Source organism: Polypterus senegalus, chromosome 18, assembly GCF_016835505.1.
Source record: "Polypterus senegalus isolate Bchr_013 chromosome 18, ASM1683550v1, whole genome shotgun sequence".
Lineage (NCBI taxonomy): Eukaryota > Metazoa > Chordata > Cladistia > Polypteriformes > Polypteridae > Polypterus > Polypterus senegalus.
Window position 1 is genome coordinate 61,499,884 of NC_053171.1, and position 20,972 is coordinate 61,520,855.

The 20,972-nt window shown below is 37.9% G+C and overlaps 1 protein-coding gene across 2 annotated transcripts in view; it reads left to right on the forward strand.

Moving 5' to 3' along the window:
• LOC120518749 (cytochrome c oxidase assembly protein COX16 homolog, mitochondrial) overlaps nt 1-20,972 on the forward strand; it is a 59,705-nt gene that overhangs the window by 27,298 nt on the left and 11,435 nt on the right. For both annotated transcript variants that reach the window (XM_039741695.1, XM_039741696.1), the window contains exons 2-3: nt 933-1,010; nt 11,256-11,324. In XM_039741695.1, the coding sequence (XP_039597629.1) occupies nt 933-1,010; nt 11,256-11,324 (147 nt within the window). The remainder of the gene's footprint in view (nt 1-932; nt 1,011-11,255; nt 11,325-20,972) is intronic.

Here is a 20,972-nt window from a genome sequence, read left to right on the forward strand (position 1 = left end):
ATATGTCATAATTCAGGAGTATTGGATCTGGAATGTGGCTGCTTAATTTGCAGAACTGTGCTACAATATTATTTCAGCTCATTTCGAAGTATCCGGTATGTCTGGAGGTTTGCATATATAACATTGAAGTAGTCTTGGTAAGAACTAGAAAGTGTATATTACATATTTACTATATCCTTAGTTATGCATTAGGAATGCTTTCCTTCTCCAAACCTCTATTGCATTGTGCATAACTATATACAATTTTTGGGCTATGTCTTTGAAAAATGGTAGCCATAGTAAGATGCAACATTCCTTTTTAAACCTTTGTGCAAAGATTAGTGTCTTAGCAGTGACCACTTGAAACTTACTTAGATGGTCAGAGAGCTTTCACAGGGACTTTGGAAGTTACTTGGTTTTCCAGGATGCCTTTGTGTTTTGATGCCAGGCTATTTTCAGTTGAGATATGCTCCTTGTTCTTAAGCTACGCTTAAACGTAAAATTTTCCATTTGTGAACATGTTTATTCATTTTTATATACATCAAACCTCTTACTTTGCTTCCCACTACTGATTTTGCTTAGTCTTACAAATTCTTGTACTTGCTGCATACTGAGTTGACCAACCACAATTTCATTAATATCAGGCTGTTTTTCTTTTCCACAACTAAGAAAACAATTTAGCAGTAGCAAAGAAAATAATTCCGCAAATACAGTGTGCCCAACACTGTGAGTAATCTAAACACTGACAACTCCAACAAAAAAATGAATTACTTCTAAACGTGGAAGGGATGCACACCTGGTAACTGTACCTTGCTATTATACTCAAGGATCATTTTGCAGCTGGACTGATAGGGCTGTAAAGAAGGGTCATTTTAACTTCTGGGCTGGAGTACCTAAGCATCTGCTAAGCTACTGTAAGAATTTTAGATAATAAAGTCTTTTTCTCATTGCAGTTACTTGTAGTTGGTGGATCATTTGGACTGCGAGAGTTTACTCAAATTCGATACGATGCTCAGAAGATTCAAAGAAAGGTGAGGATTATTAATAAATATATTTACTTAACCTAACGGAAGCCACCACCTAAAAGATGTAAAGAGGAATTGGATTAAACTGTTGCAGATTAATCAGCTTTGAACCCTGATATTTTTGGGGTAAGGCGGGGGCTTTTGCCTGTATTTATTTTTTCATGTCTGGTATATGAAACAGAACATGGGAATTCTATTTATGTTTCCGATAAGTTCTATGTGTGTGTTTTAAACTAAACCTAAATGACACAAAGACAAGCATTTGCTTATTTATGAGTATAGATTTTGCAAATTTATTCTATTGAAGATAACATAAGATTTAGATTTGAATGGAGCAATAATTATAGCAATACCAAACTAGACAAAAAAAAAACAATATGGATTTGAAACTGATTTTCATTTCAGTTTTTAGGATCGTGTGAGGTCAGTCTTTCCTCTGAGTGCTCCTGTTTCCACAGTGCAAAAACATGCAGCTTAGATGGATTGGTGAAGTTAAGTTGCCCTAGTGTATGTGTTTGTCTGTCTGTGTGTCCATGCTGCAATGGACTGGGGTCCTGTCCTACCATTGTTCCTGCCTTGTACCTGTGCATGCTGGGATAGGCTGTTGCTTCCCTGCAACCCTGCTCAGGATAAAGCAGGTTTGAAAGACAGAAGAGTTGATGGATGGATGGATGGATGGGAGGCCTGAGTCTGTTATAGTAGCATTATGTAGAATGTATTAAACAACCAAGGTTCCATGTCCATTCCAGGACATTTTTTTACACAAACAATGGTACAATTCAGAGTCACCATTTAACCTATCAAGCAAGTCTATTAGCTATGAGTAGAAAACCAAGCAAGACAAGGAAACAACATGTAAGCTCTGCACAGGCTTTAGTTATCCTGAGATTTAAATTCTGTGTTTGGTGCAGTGAGGTAGCGGTCCTAACTGCTGCTCCGGCATTTTGCTCCAAATTAAGAAACAAAGGACATTTTAAGCATTTGCTGTGGCCATTTTCAAAGATATTTCCATTTGCAGTTTTTTTGTTTATACCTTATTACTGTATTATTAATATTATTTGTAGAAAAAAGGTAATTTATTTAACAACACCTTAAATGAAAAGTATTGACTGATCAGTATGTATTCATATATTAATTATAGAATAACAAAAACAAAAGGTCTTTTTCAATTTGATTTGGTACTTCTTAGACTAGAAAACCTTTATATTATATTTGTAAAACAGACAAACTCCCAGCAGCCATAGTATATATTGGTCAGTAGTAGGACTTATCTGCTAACAGTAATCTAGAGGTTGTTTCAGTGTTTCCTCTAGAAAATTTGTGTTATTTGGTAGAATTGGTTTCTAACTAGGTGGGAAAGGGTTGAACTCTTACAAAGGTGGCACAAATAAATAATTAAAGCGGTAAATAATAAACATTTTCAAAATTTTGCTGTATTGAAAGTGTACCCACAAAAACACATACATGCAAATTTTAATTTAAGTCTCAGTCACACAAAAAGCATCCAAATTTTTATTTGAATTATATTTTCTAACGTGTTCAAATAATTAGGAAATCAGAGTGGAAACAAGATTTAAAGCCTTTTAGTTCCTCAGGTTTCCTTCACTTTAATTTTATTTTAAAATAAATTTAAAAATATCCACATAATGATGAAAACAGTAACATAGTGGCAGCAGTGTAGCTGTATACTATTTTGTCTAACTAGGCTTCTTTTTCAACCTGCATATGTAGTGTTTTCACTTCATTAAGACAGCCATAACACCTTTGTAAGATGGAGGGTAACATTATGCACTTAACATGTTAATAGTGAAAAAAATTAAGGCACAGTCCAGGAATTGGTATGTGGTTTGGTCTTTTTTGATATTGCCAGGTTTTTGATCACACATACATACTGCTTAATATGGCTGTAGAACTTGAAATGCTTTAATCTGGGCAAACAAACATTTTTAAAAATAGGCCGCATATATAAATAAGCAGTGCTCTTGTTTTATTAATGCTACTGTACTATAACTTTTATGCTAGTTTGGTCCTCTGGGATATAGCCTTAACTTAGTGGAGATGTGTGGCTATAAAGGAATTACTGTTACACAAAAATATAGTTCTTCCCTAGAAACAAACGACATCCTGTCTAGAGGTTATTGGGATACAGCTGCCCCTGCTGAACAAGTTGAGTACCTTTGTGTTTTATTTAGTAGTGAGAGAAGAAAGGATTGTAATAATGGCAGACAGACTGGTACATCAGCATGAATATAGCTGGAAGTAAGTTGTCAGGCAAAGCTTTAGTTTTAATGGTTAATTTATGAACCCCTTTGTTACAGTATGTATGGTCACACCTCATTTGGCTCCTTTGTAGGGTTTGGGAGTTCATTGTGTCCAGAGTATGTATGACATTTTAAGCGGCACTTGCAGTACGACAGTCACCCATTGAGGGACACATGCTGAGTACAGCCTATAGGACATACTGTAGAGATTAGGTTTCTCTATGTTGTAGAATAGCAAACATGGTCTGCCATACTCAATCTGTTTAAACAGTGCAGTCCACCTCAAATAAAATGGTACAGCAAATGAGTTCAGAGTGTTTATAAATTATTTAAATGCACTTTAATGCTGTAAAGATGATCTAAGCAAACAAGACAGCAGTGACAGTGCCATGAGGGCTAAGAATAAACTGAACAGAACAAAGCAAATTATACTTCTTAAAGGGAAATACAATGTTAAGTTGATAATTAAGTGAATCTCTAGCATGAGATTTGATATCCTGCAAAGGCCAAAATCTGCACAAAAACCTAAAGATTCTACAATTTCAAAAATGGTTTGACTAATTTGATTGGAATTTGGTTGCATTATAGAAAAATGTGTTTTTTATTTTTTAATATCCTCTTTAATAAAACCCTTGTGTGTGTCCAGTGTCCGTGTGTGTGTCTTCTGGTTGAGTGCGCATGCGCGGGGCCACACAGCACGTGTTCAGTCTCTTCCTGTGCATTCCCTGTGCAGAGCGATACACACACAGGCGCGCGAGAGTCACGCACACACACAGACACGCGCAAGTCACACACACACACAGGCGCGCACGTCACACACACACACACAGGCGAGCACTGTCCGTGTGTGTGTCTTCTGGAGAAGTGCGCATGTGCGGGGCCACACAGCACGTGTTCAGTCTCTTCCTGTGCATTCCCTGTTTAGAGAGAGACAGACACACACACACAGGCGCGCGCGAATCATACACACACACAGGCGCGTGCGAGTCACACACACGCACGCACACTCGAGACAAACAGGCATGCGCAACAGACACACATACACACACACAGGCGAGAGACAGACAGACACACACACAGGCGAGAGACAGACAGACACACACACATACACAGAGGCGTGCGCTTAAGAGACACACACGCGAGAGACACACACAAAGGCACGCAAGAGAGAGGCACACACACAGGCACGCACGTGCATTGTTGCAATGTTACTTTTCTTGGTTGTTTATTAAATTACAGATTTTTCAAATGTTAATTTTTTCCCCTGTGCTTAAAACTCATTAAAAAAAGAGTTTTTAGCGAGCGGGTCATAAGGCTATAGCGCAAATTCTTGCAGTGTTAGTTTTCTCTGTTGTTCAAGGTTTTCTTAGTGTTAGTCAATGTTTTTACATTTAGTTTACTATTACGCTGTGCTTTCTATGGTATAGTTAACTATATTTGTGCTTAAAAACTTAAAAAATATATATTTACATACAGTTCATACGGTCTGGAACGGATTATGGTCGTGAACCGAGGTTCCACTGTATTACTGTAAGACAAAATTACAGGCATTTCACGGAAATACAAACCAGTATTACTGAGAGAGAAAATTAAAGGCACACAATACAGTGACACATATTACAGCCACATACAAGGTCCCTTGCCATTTAATATAGACTGTTCATACAAATGTTTATGCACTACTGTTCTAGCGCCCGTTACTTTAACGGGCTTAATGTCTAGTTTATTAATATTATGCTAACTTTCATGGTCTGTGCTAAGCTAAGAGGTGGCTTTATGAAAACAGAAAGTGCAGCAGATGTGACTGACAGCTGCACTAACTAATACGGTGAACAAACGATTGAAGAACAGGCAGCATTCTGGAAAGGGAAAAACAGATGTAATCATGGTTTATGTGTACTGTGAAGTGTAAATTGGAAAGGTAAATTTCACTGAACCTCAATTCTAGATCACTATAAACCTTCAGTGCTGGTGCCAGACACTGTGGCTGTTAGATTTGGTGTTGCTTGAGAGCAAAAAGGCAGGGAGAGAGGAGCAGAAGTGTAAGTAGTGTCCTTCAATCCAAGACAACATGGACAGATGGATCAAGTGTAAACTTAACGAGTTCCCCTCAAGCTACTCCATTCTGATGTACATTCACATTTATAGACTTTGAAAGGGGAAGCCCACCATGCCGTTCAAAATCATTTACATTTACATTGCATGAGCCTTCTATAAATGTGTGGAATGTAAATATCATTGCTTTTTGTAATAAGTTGAAGTAAAATACGATTTAGTGTAAAAATACAAGCTTAAACATATAACTGATGAAACACAAAAAAATATTACACTTGAGTGAACAACATAAACAAAAATCATAAACATATAGTGATAATAATATATACTCAGATTTCACATTATTCCTACTAATTAAAAAATAATACAGTTTCTTGAGAAATTCTGTTTTGCAACGATCATCATTTGTCAATCAAGTCACTAGGAGAAATAGGAATTAATTTAATGCAGGAATGTTTTACACATGGTCTATATCAGAATTTGAACCCACACCCTCAGGCTCTGAAGTAGTAAGTAACTATGCCACACTGCCTGCCAATAATATTAGCCTTTGGTTAATAGTATTAAAAAAAACAAAAAACTATACATATTGTACATAGAAAACCACTTAGTTCCGCAGTACTTCTGATACATTCAGTTAACTGATAGAATTATAACTGAGGCCCACTGTTTTATGAAATAGACAGCTAGTCTATCTATGATAATGTCCTAGTCCAAGGATCAGTTCACTGTACTATCCACTAGGGGTCATGGGTCACTAGGGGTAATGTGCATTTGACTATTTCACCTTGTTTATTCTTTATTACAAAAAAAATCATTTTCCAGTGGGCAGTTCAGATGGTATATATTAAAACGGTGCATGTAATACAAATTGTTATGGCTGTTTTTTATCTGAATGTTTTCAGAATGTTAACATGGATTGTTTGTAATTCCTGTTTCTATTACCCTTTTTGATAGTCATTACTTCTTTTCTTTCTCCTTGATAGTTTAAAATTCTGTCTAATTTGCTCACTGTGATATTTTCCTAATCCTAACTTGCCTTCACCCTCAGATCCTCACTAAGCTGTCTCTTTCTGGTGAATTCAAACAATTACTCATCTCTTAATTTGTTGGCAGTCTGTGACTGAATGATGTTGTCTATCCCCTTGATAATCTAGTTTCTGCTTGTATCATATCCATATTGTGATCTCTTATTAGAACATCAGATAATTTTTTAATTTTTTCACATCAGGTCTTTTTTATGAGAACAGACCATTTAGTCTAAAAAGCTTGCCAATCTAATACACCTAGATTTTCCAAAATGACAAGTTGACATTAAAAGTCCCTAATTTCCTACTTTCTACCACTCTATTTGGTAATTTATTCCATATGTCTGTAGTTGTGTATGTGAAAAAACCTTCATATTTTTCTGGTGTTTTCTCACCTTATCTTTTTATCACATTACTTTTCCTCAGTTTTTTGTGGTTAATTAGATTCTCCTATTATAAACAGAACTTATATCCTAAAATATAGCGAATAACTTGATTTTTTCTACCTGTCCATATAACAGCATATATATAAACCTGAATGCGAAAGTCATATATTTACGTACATGACATGTTTTTTCTTTTTGATCACTAGGGAACTCCACCCCCTGCTCGCTTCACTTGCCAACCCCCAGGCCTGCGCTATGCGCCAGCCGCTCGCGTATATAGATTTCACTTTCACCAAACTACAAATCTTTTAATTCTCGCAGATACGCCTCTTCATTGAGAAGAAACACTACTTTTCCCTGATGGCAACATGAACTAGACGACCTACAAATCTCCAACTTAAAGTTTAAATCCAAACAATATATTCGATCTCTTTTCAATCCGTTATTTCACCGAGTAGTAATTTCTGTTTGTTTGCACTAATGCAATCTTTACTATAATTTTTTTTGAGATTTTTGAATTTTAGTACTTTCATTATCTCTAACCTGCTCTGCATTTGTATCGCACCAATGCTCTTTTATTTCCGGCCCCGGGCATGGTTAAATCTCTTGGCACAAAGTCTTGTCTTGCGAGACTTGAAAGTATCTCTCTGAAAAAATCATGTCTCGTCTCATCCCAGGTTTTTTTTTATATAATAGAGAAATCACTTTATCATTTTTGTATTACTTTGCATCATGAAAATAAGGCCAGTGCTTTGAGTAGACCAGTGGAAAATACAATTCTAAAAATGTGTGAACTAAATATATGTTTACATTTTATAAAGTACATTACATAGTGAACACCATTAAAACCAAATTTCCAAAACAAACATAAATGTGACTGAATTATTTATCTTTTCCAGTTTGAGTTTATCCCTATAATGGTGACACACTAATGTAACGTAGAAAGCCCGTTGGAGGCTGGCAGTCTTTTGGCCTTGGTAATCATTGGACTTTATTTTCACCAACATCCAGTCATCTGAATGAGCTGTTTTCCTCTCCTCGAATGCTGTCTGACCACAGCATTTGTTTATTAAGATGGAGATTTTATTTGTCATTTTTACTAACTGAAATAAACTTTTATTAATAACTGTTCTTTAGCTTTCACTTCCCTTTTTTTTCCCTTTCTTTATCTATTATTATTGTAAAGGACTCTGAGCTATTTTCATGTATGTAAATGTACTAAAGAAATAAACATTGCTGGTGTTATTAATGGGAAGCTAGAGCCTAATCCAGAATGGGATTACAGTTTGTTGTATGTAACACGTATGCTACCACTCACACTCACTGATATTGTTTTGTCTAGGTATGTGTATATATTTGTGAACTTAATTAAAGGGAGCAGATGTGTTGTTCTTGATGCTTAAAACACCAACATGAAATAGTAGAACAGAACAATTGTCATACCTAAGGCAATTTTTTCACTTTATGTTGTGACTGATGAAAAAGTTCCATACAAGACATATACTGCAGATTTCATTTAGAGAGTGGCAAAAGTCTAGAAGTCTTAAGGGGCTTTTGAGAAGAGTAGTAGGGCCATAGCAGACAGTTATGCAAAACTTTGACTAATCAGCATAGTTCATAGGGCAACAAAAATCTTGAAATCAAAAACAGAGCTAAATCAGAATCTAAATAAAAATTGTTTAATTGCTTAAGTACAAGTCTTTTGAAAAGTCTTGCCTTAATATCAGAAAGTTCAGACATTACTTAAATCATATGTGAATCTTATATATTACAGCTGATATGATACCATGGGTTTTCATACATGTATATAATGTGTTAAGAAACCAAGTAACATCACAGCAACTAGAAACACAATAAGGCGGCATCCAAGAGAGAAAAAAATAACAGAGAATAAAATGATATTAATAACAGTAAACATACAGTAAAGAAAAAAGTAAACATATATGTAATCCTGACCTTTTGTACAAACCGGATTCCAAAAAAGTTGGGACACTATACAAATCGTGAATAAAAACTGAATGCAATGATGTGGAGGTGCCAACTTCTAATATTTTATTCAGAATAGAACATAAATCACGGAACAAAAGTTTAAACTGAGAAAATGTATCATTTTAAGGGAAAAATATGTTGATTCAGAATTTCATGGTGTCAACAAATCCCAAAAAAGTTGGGACAAGGCCATTTTCACCACTGTGTGGCATCTTCCCTTCTTCGTACAACACTCAACAGACGTCTGGGGACCGAGGAGACCAGTTTCTCAAGTTTAGAAATAGGAATGCTCTCCCATTCTTGTCTAATACAGGCCTCTAACTGTTCAATCGTCTTGGGCCTTCTTTGTCGCACCTTCCTCTTTATGATGCGCCAAATGTTCTCTATAGGTGAAAGATCTGGACTGCAGACTGGCCATTTCAGTATCCGGATCCTTCTCCTACGCAGCCATGATGTTGTGATTGATGCAGAATGTGGTCTGGCATTATCTTGTTGAAAAATGCAGGGTCTTCCCTGAAAGAGATGACGTCTGGATGGGAGCATATGTTGTTCTAGAACCTGAATATATTTTTCTGCATTGATGGTGCCTTTCCAGACATGCAAGCTGCCCATGCCACACGCACTCATGCAACCCCATACCATCAGAGATGCAGGCTTCTGAACTGAGCGTTGATAACAACTTGGGTTGTCCTTGTCCTCTTTGGTCCGGATGACATGGTGTCCCAGATTTCCAAAGAGAACTTTGAATCGTGACTCGTCTGACCACAGAACAGTCTTCCATTTTGCCACACTCCATTTTAAATGATCCCTGGCCCAGTGACAACGCCTGAGCTTGTGGATCTTGCTTAGAAATGGCTTCTTCTTTGCACTGTAGAGTTTCAGCTGGCAACGGCGGATGGCACGGTGGATTGTGTTCACTGACAATGGTTTCTGGAAGTATTCCTGAGCCCATTCTGTGATTTCCTTTACAGTAGCATTTCTGTTTGTGGTGCAGTGTAGTTTAAGGGTCCGGAGATCACGGGCATCCAGTATGGTTTTACGGCCTTGACCCTTACGCACAGAGATTGTTCCAGATTCTCTGAATCTTCGGATGATGTTATGCACAGTTGATGATGATAGATGCAAAGTCTTTGCAATTTTTCGCTGGGTAACACCTTTCTGATATTGCTCCACTATCTTTCTGCGCAACATTGTGGGAATTGGTGATCCTCTAGCCATCTTGGCTTCTGAGAGACACTGCCACTCTGAGAAGCTCTTTTTATACCCAATCATGTTGCCAATTGACCTATTTAGTGTTTATTGGTCTTCCAGCTCTTCGTTATGCTCAAATTTACTTTTTCCAGCCTCTTATTACTACTTGTCCCAACTTTTTTGGGATTTGTTGACACCGTGACATATTTTTCCTTTAAAATGATACATTTACTCGGATTAAACTTTTGATCTGTCATCTACGTTCTATTACAAATAAAATATTGACATTTGCCATCTCCACATTATTGCATTCAGTTTTTATTCACAATTTGTTTAGTGTCCCAACTTTTTTGGAATCCGGTTTGTATCTACTGTATACAATCCTGACTGTACCAACTACTGGGATTGTGACTTTACAGCTAGCATTGTGTGTTTACAGATTTTCTCTGCATGTCCACCAGCATCCTTATACAAAGGCCAAGTACTCAAAGTGAGGAAGCTACTCTAGTAGACCCACTGTTGCTTTATCCTTCAGTTCCCTTTGTATTTTTAAGTTTTCATGTTTATACTGGTGATCAAAAAATCTGAGATTCTTAAATAGCTATAATATGCTAATGGCATACTTATTTAATATGAATCTGTTTAGTTGCCAGACTTTCTCATTGAATAAATATTCTGTGCACAGTATTGAGGGCAAAAAAGTTTACTGGCAGCTACTGATGCCAAAGATTATACACTGTTGTAAATAACAGAGACAACAGAGAGGTTTGGGGCAGCCTCCCAAATACTGGAGAATTGACCGCAAATGCACAAAGGTTGAGAAAAATGGTCTTTTCAGACAAGAGTCCAAAACAGAACTGAACAAGTTAGGAAACATGGTGGATATAAAGTTGGAAAACAGGAAGAGGAGAGATCTTGGAACCAGAACTGGAAATGATGTCATTAGGCGGTGGGGTCTTCTGTTGGTATGGAAGTGACGTCTTCTGGGTTGAACCGGAAGTGACATCGTGGGGGCCAGACAGAATTTCCTACATTTGGTCTACAGGGAGGTAAGAGAAAGGATTAATGCACTCTGCCACCTCCTGGTCTGACCCGGAATTACCTTCTTTTGAGCCTTTTAGCTGCCTCCCATGCGCACGTGTGTGACAACACCAAGTACTTACCTTTACTCTAGTTAGGTCTTCTGTTTTCAAGCTTTTTATGCTTTCTATTACCTATTGCTTCTGTCTGTACTGCTTGGATACTCAATGTATAGTTTTATTAAAATCTTGAAACACATTTTAGAATACTATTTAAGTACAGACTGTAATTAATATTTAACTTTTTTCTAATTTTTTTAAGCTTGAGCCAACTCTGGAGGCAAAATTGAAGGCCAAAACCAACACAGTGACTTTGGAGTCAGAGTATGAGGTATGTTTACATATTTAGCCAAAAGAGCTTAAAATGCTCTTGTACATAGTTGAGTGTTAAACAGAGTGCAAGAATTTTAGTGTTTGAATACTTACAGACCACAATGATAGAGAATGGTAATATGTTGCATGTTTTTCAGACATGTAGGTAAGAATTTTAATGTCCTCTGTAGAAGTGACAGCAAATTTGAATCTGAATCTGCAGTGGAAATATTATTTACAATAGCCCATCTAAATTATATTTTTAACTAGCAAAATACCCGCGCTTCACAGCGAGAAGTACTGCATTAAAATTTTTATTAAGAAGAAAATTTTACCTTTTTAAAATGAGGGAAAATATGCCAATAATTATTTGTTAAGGATCTCTTTGTATACCATGTTGTCAGTTCTGTCCTCCGGTTGTAACATGACCAAGCTGTGCGCTGAGCTTACTCTTGAGCATGCAACTTACAGTTGGCCATGTGAACAGTAATCTTGTCTCAAATCTCACAGCTTGGATTGCTGCTGTCATAATCGGTTTGAGTTTCATGGTTTGTTTCAATTATGACAGTATTTGCAGGATTTGTAGTATTGAAGTGACATTCGGCATCTGTCAAGGGTTGTAAGAACACAACCGGTTTCAGCGATAAAATCACATCCAGCTTTTAAGAGTTTAAACATTCATAAACATCAAAGTGTCCACTACTGAAATCGTCACCTGTGAATCTAAGATGTTTAAGAGGCATTGGCGGTTGTCGAAAGGTGTAAAATATTTGGCCATTTCGGTACACTTGAAAGCGACAACCGAACAATTCAGTGGCAGCCATCAACTCACATGCAGAACCATAGGTGAAGGGTTTAAGCATTTCACTCTTATAGTGCTCCTGTGTAGTATAATTATCTCCTGTACCGTCATCAGTCCACACCTTGATCCTGTCCCAGTCATTCAATACATAAGACACAATGTTCCTCCGGAAATCAAGAGTGAGCCTGATATGGCCCTGCAATATGTAACAAAGAGAATGGAAAAGGTAGGTGGTATCTCCGGGCATGGAAACCACTCGGTAAGTGACAGTTCTTTGATCGATAGTGATCATCTCGATAGACATGGTAATGGGGGTTGGAATGATAAAGGAAATGGGTACCTGAGCAATGTAAAGTAAGTGTAAAATACCTATACAATAACTATAATTGTAATAAACAAACAATAAAACAGCGGAGAAGCCGTGGATTAAACAAAATGGCTGTAGTTATCAGTAGGGAGACGTGAATCCCGTGGCGAAGCAAGGAAGGGAATGTAGAGACTGGAGCGCGGCGCCTTATATAGGCAGGCAGCCAACAACGTGGGAGGCGTTGGGATGGGGGACCCAATGCCGCCTCACACGGTGACCGAGCTGCAGGCTATGGACATATATATGTACGTAAGTAGGATTCAGTTAGCGTTGGGAACCCGTGTACCAAATTTCTTGAAGATGGGCCCATAAGTAACAAAGACTGTTGAAAAGTTCAATATGGCGGCCGACAGTGGCATCATACCACCGAAATAAGTATTACATTGGTTTCGGTTAGTGCAGGGAAGCCGCCTACCAAATTTCGAGAAGATGGGGCCATAAATAAGAAAGTTCAACATTGCGGACGTTGTCGACCGTTATGACCATTACGCGTAGAATTTTGAAATGAAACCTGCTTAACTTTTGTAAGTAAGCTGTAAGGAATGAGCCTGCCAAATTTCAGCCTTCTACCTATACGGGAAGTTGAAGAATTAGTGATGTTGGAAAATTCAATATGGCGGCTGACAGTGGCGTCATACCACCGAAATAAGTACGTACATTGGTTTCGGTTAGCTCAGGGAAGCCACCTACCAAATTTCGTGAAGATGGGACCGTAAATAAGAAAGATCAACTTGGCGGACGTTGTTGACCGTTATGACCGTTACGCGTAGAATTTCGAAATGAAATCTGCTTAATTGTTGTAAGTAAGCTGTAAGGAATGGGCCTGCCACATTTCAACCTTCTACCTACACGGGAAGTTGGAGAATTAGTGACGTTGGAAAGTTCAATATGGCGGCTGACATTGGCATCATACCACCGAAATAAGTATGTACATTGGTTTCGGTTAGCGCAGGGAAGCCGCCTACCAAATTTCGTGAAGATGGGGCCATGAATAAGAAAGTTCAATATGGTGGACGGTGTTGATCGTTATGACCGTTACGCGTATAATTTCGAAATGAAACCTACTTAACTTTTGTAAGTAAGCCGTAAGGAATGGGCCTGCCAAATTTCAGCCTTCTACCTACATGGAAAGTTGGAGAATTAGTGACGTTTGGAAAATTCAATATGGCGGCCAAAAGTGGCGTCATACCACCGAAATAAGTACGTACATCGGTTTTGGTTAGCGCAGGGAAGCCACCTACCAAATTTTGTGAAGATGGGGTCAGCCTTCTACCTACACAGGAAGTTTGAAAATTGGTGACGTTGGAAAGTTCAATATGGCCGACAGTGGCGTCATACCATCGAAATAAGTAAGTACATCGGTTTCAGTTAGCACAGGGAAGCCGCCTACCAAATTTCGTGAAGATGGGGCCATAAATAAGAAAGTTCAACATGGCGGACGTTGTCGACCGTTATGACCGTTACGTGTAGAATTTCGAAATGAAACCTGCTTAACTTCTGTAAGTAAGCTGTAAGGAATAAGCCTGCCAAATTTCAGCTTTCTACCTACATGGGAAGTTGGAGAATTAGTGATGAGTCAGTGAGTCAGTCAGTCAGTCAGTGAGGGCTTTGCCTTTCATTATTATAGACTAGCAGAATACCCGCGCTTCGCAGCGGAGAAGTAGTGTGTTAAAGAAGGTATGAAAAAGAAAAGGAAAAATTTTAAAAATAACGTATCATGATTGTTAATGTAATTGTTTTGTCATTGATATGAGTGTTGTTCTCATATCTATCTGTCTATCTATCTATCTATCTATCTATCTATCTATCTATCTATCTATCTATCTATCTATCTATCTATCTATCTATCTATCTATCTCTATATCTATATATATATCTATAGCAAAATACCCGCGCTTCGCAGCGGAGAAGTAGTGTGTTAAAGAAGCAATGAAAAAGAAAAGGAAACATTTTGAAAATAACGTAACATGATTGTCAATGTAATTGTTTTGTCACTGTTGTGAGTGATGAGTGTTGTTGTCATATATATATATATACTAGCAGAATACCCGCGCTTCGCAGCGGAGAATAGATATCTACACACACACACATATATATATATATATATATATATACTATAAAATACCAGCTTGGCGGAGAAGTAGTGTGTTAATTAAGCAATGAAAAGAAAAGGAAACATTCTGAAAATAACGTAACATGATTGTCAATGTTATTGTTTTGTCACTGTTGTGAGTGATGAGTGTTGCTGTCATATATATATATATATATATATATAAATATAAATATATATATATTTACACACACACACAAACATATATATATACACATATCTATACATATACACATACATATACATACACACATACATACACACACATATATACACACAAATACATATATATATATATATACATACACACACACATATATATACATATACATACATATCTACATATATACACACACAGCTATTTCGTATCAGTGCAATACGCTGTTTGTTAAAACGGATGACACCCGCTCTTACGTGCAAGTCTGCGTGGATATTATGAACTATCCTATTTGTTCAAGTTCTATTTAAATTTTAAATAGAAGGAATTTTTATTTAGTCGACAGAAATATCTTTGGTAGGAATGGTAAAAACAGACAGAAATATTATTCCTGAATAAATCAACTCAAACCTTAAACAACTTATAATATTTTGCTCTCCATAAAAATATATCCTGTCTAAATTATACAAGTTAGAAATAAAGTAAACATTAAAAGAACAAACATTCAAATTTCTTTACTCTTATGTAATTTTATATTTTATAAAAAATAAACTTAGATTTTAAATATCCCAAAAGATTTTGCTCTCCATAAAAATATATCCTGTCAAAATTATACAAATTCAAATATGAACATGCTGCATAACAAAACCTGGAAATATAAATAAAATGTGTTCCTTTCAGCAATAACAAATCAAATCATTCAGTTGTCTTTGCATGTCATTTTAGAGCTGGACGCCTGGCATCTTTTTTTGGCAACAAATTCGTTTCTGTTTGGTGTGAGGTTCTGTGTTGTGGAGATTCTCAGGATGGATTGCAGGTGCTCATCAGTGAGGCGACTCCTGTGTGCTGTTTTGTTAGTCTTTATCACTGAGAAGAGCTTCTCACACAGATATGTGCTACCAAACATGCACAAGGTTCGAGCCGCATGTAGACGGACTTTTTTTGTTCTTCAAAGTCACCAAAGCGCCGTGCAAACTCAGTGCGCTCAGTTTATCAGCAAAGTGCGTATTTGGGAACACCGTAGTGACGACTTGGTTTAACATTACTTAGTAATAGGGAAAGTGGGGCAAGTGGTTGTGTCTCCCATAAAAGCAGCCTCAATTGAAATCACTTTGTGATGATTGTGCACGGGTAAAAACGTCCGCTGAAGTGTCAGATTCTTATTTAATTAAAGATGACAGGTTTCATTCATCGATTCGTTTCTTACTGCATCAATAAACAGCTCGTCTTCTTCTTTATCTGAGACCTGACACACTGCATGCACGGGTTTTTTTTACACTGTCTTCCTTTAGCGGGACATTGACTTTTTCCACCGTGTGCTTTGTTTCCGCAGTAGCTGGATTTATGAATATGCTTATATGTATCAGAAGCTTCATATTTTTGCTGCCTTTTCAATTGTGTAATTCGGTTTTTGTTCAGCGCTCTTTGGAACTGTTGCTTTTATCTGTGCACTGCGCCAGTTCACGTGAGCCACTCGGTGTACATGCATCGAAGGTTCCCAGCTGTGCTGGTGCCATCTCGTGCTATGTCCATGGCTGTATTTAATGTTACCTTAGCCCTGGCACTTAAAACTTTCTCTCGCAGTTTCGCTGAGTTTGTGTCAAACACCACCCTGACCATCTCATCTTCCTCTCCATAAGCACAGTCCTTCACCCGTGAATGTTTACCCGTGGCAGTTTGCTATTGATTGCGCTGACGGAGGCCTTATATGGGCAGGCACTAAATTACAAACGCCAGCGCAGCCTGTCTATGAACTTAATTTAAAGTGTAGGTTTACATCGTGCTTTGTTTCCGAAGTAGCAGAACTCATGAATATGGTTGTATATGTCACTCGCTCGCTTCTTATTGTTTCGCTGCCTTCTCAATTATATAATGCATGTTTTCTTCAGCGCTTTTTTGAGGTCTTCCTGGTTTTCTATGTACTGCGTGATTACGTGGGAGGCGTGATGATGTCACACGAAACTCCGCCCCCACGGCGTTGAAGCTCATCTCCATTACAGTAAATGGAGAAAAACAGCTTCCAGTTATGACCATTACGCGTAGAATTTCGATATAAAACCTGCCCAACTTTTGTAAGGAAGCTGTAAGGAATGAACCTGCCAAATTTCAGCCTTCCACCCACACGGGAAGTTGGAGAATTAGTGATGAGTCAGTGAGTGAGTGAGTGAGTGAGGGCTTTGCCTTTTATTAGTATAGATTAAGCCATTGTGAAAATTATTTAAAACAAAAAAAACAAAACAGTATTTTCATTTAACTTTGTGGGAAGGTAAGGGCTACTCTTTCGAAAATGAATTGCGTAGTTTAGGAATATTTATACATGCTATGTGTTTATTTGTAAAAAATTAAAGTGTTCTTGACTTTGACTTGACGAAGTAGCTGGTTGTGTTACTTGCCATCAAGAAAAGCTTTTCTAGGGTATAACATTGATAAGCTAATGTATTTAAGCTTTTCTAAACTTACCCCATACCAGGTAGAGGATTAAACAGTAATAATAGATCCCTTTAAAAAAATAAAATATATTGTATTGTGTTACTGAAATGCCAATAGATACACCACAAACATCTCTTAAAGAACTGTAATTGACTAATGCATTGTGGATATATGATATATCGTGTAATAGCAATGAGTCTTCTTTAAAATTAATGCAACAAGTCCTTTTCACTTAGCTGTTTAGAATATAAATATTGTTTTGCTTAGCAGTCATAAACCAACTCATATATCTTTACCTTTATTCATAGCTTATCGACAGTAGAAGCAGTTGCTGAGTAACATTCCATAACAAATCTCTAACCTCCTTAATCCAGTTCTGGGAGGGCTAGGGCATAAGCAGAGCCAACCTTGAACAGGTCACAAGTTCATCGCAAGGCCCCATCCTGTATACATCTACTATCATGCAGCCATCTGTCTAACCAACATGTTGTGGGGGCTGCTGGAGAAAAATGAGAGTATCCATTAGTGTCATAATTAGTGTAATAGCTAAGGTTTGAAATTCTCAAAATATCTTCTGACCATGAAGTACTATTATCATTTATGTGCCCCATAGTTTTGATTTTCATAGTACCTCAACATTATTTGACACAGTAGGAACAAAGCAGCAGCAGTTCAATACAAATCAAAAATAGTTTCATTAACAGAAGTAGGAATTATAAACTGCCCAAAAAATTCAAAGGAACACTTTGAAAACACATCAGATCTCAATGGGAAAAAAATACTGCTGGATATCTGTACTGATATGGACTGGGTAATGTGTTAGGAATGAAAGGATGCCACGTCATTTGATGGAAATGAAAATTATCAACCTAAAGAGGGCTGAATTCAAAGTCACCCCGAAAATCAAAGTGAAAAAATTATGCTGCAGGTAGTCAATTTTACCGAAATTTAATTGCAGCAACTCAAAATCATACTCAGTAGCTTGTATGTGCCCCCACATGCTTGTATGCATGCCTGACAATGTTGAGGGGTGGAGGGATAGCATGCTCCTAATGAGATGACAGATAGTGTCCTGGGGGATCTCCTCCCAGATCTGGACCAGGGCATGATAATGAGATCTTAAAATCTAATGATTTTAAGTGTAGAGGATATTTACACATCTGTAGTCAAATATGTGGTAATATTTACTATATGTCATTTTTTTTATTTACTTATCTGGAAAACAAAAAAATGGTTGACCAGATAAAGACTTCCCTAGTGCCTACAAAATTCTCAAACTGTAGGAAAATTCCAATTCATCCCAATACATTAAAGATATAATCTGACAAGAGCAGTCTCCTTCCACTTTCTTACAGGCAGCAACCTCACTACATATGTATGCCACCCCAAGTGAATCCTTTTAAACTAGAAGAGCATCGGAGAGTGTGCTGTGCTGCCCTGTGCAGGTATCTCAATTTGGCCACTTGTACCCCTAACCTGATTCTTTTAGCCACTAAAATATTTAATTCTTTTTCATCACCACTGTTCAATATAATGACCACAGAACTATGACTGCTGCACCTGTTCTGTTGCTCAGACTCACATTTGCCTTATCCTCACAAATGAACACCTTAAAGTACTTTAACTTTAAGGCAATGGATGTACTGCTGCCTCTTGAGTCAAATCCACTATTTCCTGGAATAATTCCATGACATCATATTTACTGATTTTACATTCAAACAACAGTCAGTATTTCATTCCACAGCAGAAAGACTCATTGATGCTCCCCTGTTATAGACTGGGACAGAATCCTCAAATGCACCTGAGGCTTCTCCTGAGAGAACTGCATAATAAGACAGACACCACTCTTAATCAAGAAGTGTGATTTCAGAGCCAATGCTTTGTGTAAGGGTGAGTTCAGCTAAAATGAGTCTTCTAAAAGAACTTTGGATTCTGCCTCGCCAAAGGAGTTTCACAATTCATTTTATTCAATAACCTCTAGTCTGCCTGGATTATTTCCCACATCTGTCACCTAATTGGCATCACATCCAATCTCACCCTTTATCTTGCTGAAAGCTAGTCCTAATGGCAGCTCCATGAGTTTGTTTTGCCAAAGTCCAGCCAGGCTATGCGAGTCACCAGCACACCAGCTGCTTTCCTGAACATAATGCTTGCAGTTTACACTTTAGTGTTATAGGCTTGTGTAGGTTTCTTTTATTTAGAACCATAATGGTAATAAAATTTAGGATTGCTCTTTGTTTGTTCATCCTGATATTGACCAATATTCCAAAATTTACTAGCAGCACAACGGCATAACTCTAAGAACACTTCCAGTGACTTTTAAGACACAAAGGCCACTTCATCACTCAAGGTCATAATCCCAGGAGAGATGCATACACATTGATTTGTATTTTTTTTTATTTAAGAAAGTACATAATATAACTCATAAGCTGTCTTTCTTCGTCTTTTTCTTTCGGCTGCTCCAGTTAGGGGTTGCCACAGCGGATCATCTTCTTCCATATCTTTCTGCCCTCTGCATCTTTCTCTGTTACACCCATCAACTGCATGTCCTCTCTCACCAAATCCATAATCCTCCTCTTAGGCCTTCGTCTTTTCCTTTTTCTTGGCAGCTCTATCCTTAACATCCTTCTCCCAATATACTCAGCATCTCTCCTCTGTACATGTCCAAACCAGCGCAATCTCGTCTCTCTGACTTTCTCCCCGAACTGCCCAACCTGAGCTGACCCTCTAATGTCCTCATTTCTAATCCTGTCCATCCTTTTCACACCCAGTGCAAATCTTAGCATCTTTAACTCTGCTACCTCTAGTCTGTCTCCTGCTTTCTGCTCAGTGCCACCGTCTCCAACCCATATAGCATAGCTGGTCTCACTACTGTCCTGTAGACCTTCCCTTTCCCTCTTGCTGATAACCGTCTGTCACAAATCACTACTGACACTCTTCTCCACCCATTCCACCCTGCCTGCACTCTCTTTTTCACCTTTCTTCCACAATCCCCATTACTCTGTACTCTTGATCCCAAGTATTTAAACTCATTCACCTTTGCCAACTTGCCTTGTTCGTACTGGCCTTCATTTCTCTCCTCTCTAGAGCATATCTCTACCTCTCAAGGGTCTCCTCAACCTGCTCCCTACTCTCAATACAGATCACAATGTCATCAGCAAACATAATAGTCCATGGGGACTCCTATCTAATCTTGTCTGTCAACCTGTCCATCACCTTTGCAAATAAGAAAGAGCTCAGAGCTGATCCCTGATGTAATCCCACATCCACCTTGAATGCATCTGTCACTCCTACCACAGACCTCACCACTGTCACAATTCCCTTGTACATATCCTGTACAACTCTTACATACTTCTCTGCCATTCCTGACTTCCTTATACAATACCATAGCTCCTCTCGAGGCACCCTGTTATATGCTTTCTCCAGATCCACAAAGACACAATGCAACTCCTTCTGGCCTTCTCTATACTTTTCCATCAATATCTTCAGAGCAAACATTGCATCTGTGGTGCTTTTGGCATGAAACCATACTGCTGCACATTAATCATTATCTCACTTCTTAACCTAGCTTCCACTACTCTTTCCCATAACTTCATGCTGTGGCTTAGGCATCCTCACACTTTCCAAAATCCTATTAAACAATCTCGTTAAAAATTCCTTTGCCATCTCTCCTAAACACCTCCGTGTTTCCTCAGGTATGTCATCCGGACCAACGGCCTTTCCATTTTTCATCCTCTTCATAGATGTCCTTATTTCCTTCTTGCTAATCCATTGCACTTCCTGATTCACTACTTTCTGCAT